We start from the raw sequence: 4,827 nt of genomic DNA, 5'->3' as shown, positions 1-4,827 counted from the left end.
CCGCCACCTCGTCTCCAAGTCTGCAACCACCACCCCGTCTCCGCCGTTCGCAGTGGTGAACACAGAGATGGTAACCGGTTGTAGGTTGCAGGTGGTACGGGTGAACGGAGATTAGGGTTTCAAGTGGTGGTTCGTGGTAGGTTAGGGTTTTCAGATGGTCGGGTGATTGTGGTCGCAGGTGGGTGACAGTGGTGGTGGAAATCGGCGGTGGTCGCAGGTGGCTTCTGATTACCATTCATCATCATCGCCACCACAACCACCACCAAAAAATCTCTAAAGAGGCAGTGATGACAGATCTGAGCCTCCTTTTTCTATATCTTATGTTCCAAAAATTTGAATCTTTTTAATTTCTTGTGTACTGTGGTTGAAGAAGGGGATTTGGTGGCGGCAGCCGGTGGTGGTGGGCTGTGGTTGAAGAAAGGGCTGTGGTGGTGGTGCTGGTGGTGTGGGGCTGTGGTGGTGGTGGGGCTGGTGGTGGTGGTGGTGCTGTGGTGGTGGTGCTGGTGGTGGTGGGGCTGTGGTGGTGGGGCTGCGGTGGTGAGTGGTGTCAGGTTGGGTGGAGGTGGGGTTGGGTATGAAAGAGTTCTCTGTTTATTTTCTCGTGTACCAAACAAGAGAAATGATTCTCATTCTCCATACCAATTCTCTTTCTCTACAATTCCATTTCCATTTCTATTTTCTCTCCTTTTCCATTCTCTGTACCAAACACCCCCTAATTTCCATGATGCTATACATACACCACCACGCATTACTTTTAACACAACACCTATTGTTATAATTATCAGTGTCATAAAGTTATATGAACGTACACATATAACGCCTTATACTGGCCAGCTTGTTTAAATCTTAGTCATTTCATATATATGCCATATATGGACCCAGCTTGTTTTAAATCTTAGTCATTTCATATATATGCCATATATGGACCATATGAGTTGGTGAAAACTCATATAATATGCTGTGTACAAGTGACGTGCAAATAGTAATTCAATGGTGTGTGTATAGGTCTACCTTTTTTTGCATTTATGTTTTCTGATTGCATGAAATTAAAGCAACAATCTTTCCATGTTGCCAGCTTAAGGAAAAACCATACATGAATGCCAACTTGTCAGATATTTGCATTGCAACATCAGCAGCGCCGGCTTATCTTCCACCACATTACTTTGAAACCACTCAAGAGGAAGGGGAAGTGATTAAGGAAAACACATGCGAATTTCACCTCCTTGATGGTGGCGTGGCAGCAAACAATCCGGTAATAACACATAAAGACGCTGAATTTAGTAAATAGTAGTCGGTTTTTGTTACTCTTCATCAAAAAGAAAATAAAAATAAATTGATGCAGTGCATATATACAATAGTGTCGTATTTCATATATACAATAGTATGTATTGTCTATGTACGTGTAATATTGTTGTATTAACATATGCAATATACAATATTGCATATAAGTAATATACACATTATTGCACATACGCAATACACACTATTGCATATGTAATGCAACACTATTTTATATATGTAATACAACACTATTCCATATATCCACTATATCGACTTTTTTTGTTTTTTTTATGTGTAATATTAATATATTTTGGAACAATATCATATATAAGATGAAAGAAGAAAGCATTGTAAACTCTTTTTTTTTTAATTAAAAGTACTTATTTATTAGTTTTTTAGTTCATTCTAAAGAGCAATTGTCTCTTAATCTCACTCATACACATATATATTACAGTAATAATAATCATGTAGATTTTATAAATTTGTTTCTCAGAAAGAGGAAGGAGGAACGACGTATGAATTTCACCTCATTGATGGTGGTGTGGCAGCAAACAACCCGGTAATTACACGTAGACGTTGAATTTGGTAAATAGTAGTCGGTTATGGTTCACAAATATATTCAATTCCATCACTTGAGAACACTGCTAGAAACGTACTTTTTAACCAACCAAAAATATTGATGAAAGATCCGTTCATTACCGAGTTAATCAATCTATTGATGGATCACCTACAGTAAATAAATTTTAATGGATGTTGATGATATCATTGCTATTATATTTGCTTGATGTATTAGTGTTTAATAATCCCAATTATTATCTTTGGTCGTGGCAGGTTCTAATTAACTAACGAATTGCCTAATAAAAATACAATCTTTTTATCATATTTGTTCCTAATAAAACTCTAATGTCGTTAGTCGTAGGTCGCTGGAAAAACATTTTTTTGCCAGAAAACTCACATCTTTTTCATAAAACTCAAAATTTTCGTCTCAGACATCTTTGTAACCTTGGATCGGACCTTTAGTTACTTTTTTCTATTAAAAGCCCAATTATGAAGGTCGCTGGAACTCTAGAACCATCGTTGGAATTGGTTGGTGGTGCTCAAGCGGTGGTGGGTGGTGAGTCAGTTGATAGTGGTGGTGTTTATGTAGAGTTTTCCAGCAAAAATATTTGAGTTTTCAAGCAAAAAGCGTTTTTCTGGTAACCTGCAACTAACGACGTTAGGATTTTGTTAGTCACAGACCGTTGGGAACAAATATGATCAAATATGGAATCGTTATCAGCTAGCGTTAGTTGGACCTGGCATCGACTAAAAGATGACAAGTTAAGATTAATAAAACTAATACACCTATTTACTTTAACAATAATCGTTGAATATTTTATATATATTTTTTCCCCATAAACTACACTGTATTATTATTTTTGTTAAACTTGCAATTAGTTTTCGTACTTTTATTTTATTTTTTTTAAAATGATTGGAAACCCATCATTGTTGTGGTTGTCGGAGATCATTGGTAATCCATCAATGAATATGCCGTCAGCGATGTATTAGCAAAACATACGTTTGTTTTAAGGTCATGATACTTATTAGTGATCCCTCAGTAAAATTGTTATGAATCATGTGTCGATGATCCCTTGATAGACGTCATTAGGGTATCCTCCCTCGGTGAAGCCTTTACCTATTCCATGCTTTCCCAAGAATCTTCAACTACTTCGACCTTCATCGGATGGTTATTGACACACACACACGTATATATATATATATATATATATATATATATGCCTGGCTTTGGAACCCATATACGTTTATAAGGTTTTTCATTTTTCTTTTTATTTTTATATTTTCTTTCTCTTTATTTAACTGCAGACTCTGATTGCAATGTCGGAAATTGCCAAACATCAAAACGTTGCCGAACCTAAATCCATTGACTACCAAAGATATTTGGTCATATCTATTGGAACCGGTGAATGCAAACCCGTAACAAAATATACAGTAAAAAAGGCTTCAAAGTGGGGCTTCTTTGGATGGTGGTTAAATGCTAGTACTGGCTCAACTCCATTAGTTGATATATTCACTCAGGCTAGCACTGATATGGTTGATTTCCATCTTTCTGCTATTTTCAAAGGCCTTGGTATCCAAACAAATTACCTACGTATCCAGGTTTGTGTGTGAACTGGCTATTTTGTGAACTAATCGAAATCAATCATTTAATTGCTCCACATGATTGGTGGATTTTGATAAAATATTTTTGACCAACAAATTCTCATAATGTCCTCTTAAAACTCGTCGAAAGTATCACTCTTTAAGCATTATGTTAGATTGGAATTTTAACCGAACACACCTTGTTACGCGCCATATACCCTCGGGCCACTAGTGTTTTTTTATATATATAAAAACAGAACCGATAAACGAGATTTATTTTTGGCTTCCAACGAGATTGTTTTAGCTTCCGATAATATATTTGCACAACTGACAGAATCTAGTTAATTAAAAATCTTATGGGGTAATGATTAAAAAGTGATAGGAACGTAATGTGAAATGGTTGGTCAAATCGAATTTTGTCTACACATACCAGTCAAATGAACATTTTGGTCATTTTCTTTTAATTATTTGTTGTTCTATATTGAAACACAGGAGAGTGAGCTTGAAAGAACAGCTTCACTGGATGTGGCAACCCCGGAAAATTTGCGTTATTTGGATGAAGTCGGTAAAAACATATTAAAAAAAAGAGTTTCGACAGTGAACTTGGAAGATGGCACACTGGTTCCCTATAGGAAAGAAACTAACGAGGAGGTTCTCATAGAGTACGTCTTTATAACTCAGTATTGGATGAACCCTAACAATTCAGAATACATATATTTCTAGTTGGAACACTATTTTAACGTAAATACTTGTCTTTTGACAGATTTGCTAAGAAACTTATTGACGAAAAGTGTGTTCGTGCTGGTAAACCACCACGCTTCTTTGTTGACACACAAACGGACAATTGAAAACGTAATCATTGCATAAAGGATGTAGGGTTTCAAGCACACTTTATTATGTAATGATAAAGCTAAGGCTAAGAGGGCCTTATGAGACTTGTCTGCTTTATGCTTTACGAAAATGTGTGTTGTTTATATGTTGCCACTATCTTAAATAATTCTTAGATGTTATCCCAAGGAGTTATAAAGCGTAAATGAAATAATTTTAAGATATTATCCTGAGGTGTTATAAAAACAAATGAAATGGTCACGAGCACAAAAAAAATTTATGAGAAAGTTGAAAATGGGGAAAACCCCATATTTGGGCAGAGAAAAAAACCTTGTTAAGGGGAGTTTTGGTATTTTCAGAACTATTGCAACATAAGTAAAATTGAAAGGAAGCAAAAGCTTTGTTTTTGATTAATAATAAATCAGAAAAAGTGAATACAACTTAAGAACCCTAAGGCCTCCTAAAATAAAACAATGGTTCTACCTAAGGAATAGGTAAGGCCACAAACGGCTCTTATTCAAAACTTCAATAACGATAAGCAAATAAATAGGAATAAACACACGAGTATATGAGGAGTCT

General features: G+C 35.8%; 1 protein-coding gene across 2 annotated transcripts; it reads left to right on the top strand.

Moving 5' to 3' along the window:
* Nucleotides 1–898: 898 nt before the first annotated feature.
* LOC143571495 (patatin-like protein 3) lies at nucleotides 899–4,510 on the top strand. 2 transcript variants are annotated; one of them, XM_077056905.1, is made up of 5 exons: nucleotides 899–1,252; nucleotides 1,775–1,840; nucleotides 3,145–3,438; nucleotides 3,913–4,082; nucleotides 4,184–4,510. In XM_077056905.1, exons 1-5 carry the CDS (start codon nucleotides 1,094–1,096, stop codon nucleotides 4,266–4,268), a joined length of 774 nt encoding a protein of 257 aa, XP_076913020.1. In that variant the 5' UTR covers nucleotides 899–1,093; the 3' UTR covers nucleotides 4,269–4,510. The 2 variants fall into 2 exon arrangements, with proteins under 2 accessions (XP_076913020.1, XP_076913021.1); XM_077056906.1 differs by lacking the exon at nucleotides 1,775–1,840 and having other exon boundaries at nucleotides 921–1,252; nucleotides 4,184–4,499.
* The last annotated feature ends 317 nt before the right edge of the window (nucleotides 4,511–4,827 follow it).

Source organism: Bidens hawaiensis, unplaced genomic scaffold (genome assembly GCF_021521415.1).
Source record: "Bidens hawaiensis isolate Kalapana, Puna unplaced genomic scaffold, B.hawaiensis_p1.1 tig00025382_1, whole genome shotgun sequence".
Classification (NCBI taxonomy): domain Eukaryota; kingdom Viridiplantae; phylum Streptophyta; class Magnoliopsida; order Asterales; family Asteraceae; genus Bidens; species Bidens hawaiensis.
This window is presented reverse-complemented; position numbering and strand designations above follow the sequence as displayed.

Bases quoted from the DNA above. Each gene is read 5' to 3' on its own strand.
- LOC143571495 (XM_077056905.1), top strand. From the start codon at position 1,094: ATGAATGCCAACTTGTCAGATATTTGCATTGCAACATCAGCAGCGCCG. The intron at 3,439-3,912 runs GTTTGTGTGTGA...ATTGAAACACAG, and splicing joins CAAATTACCTACGTATCCAG to GAGAGTGAGCTTGAAAGAAC. The intron at 4,083-4,183 runs GTACGTCTTTAT...GTCTTTTGACAG, and splicing joins AACGAGGAGGTTCTCATAGA to ATTTGCTAAGAAACTTATTG.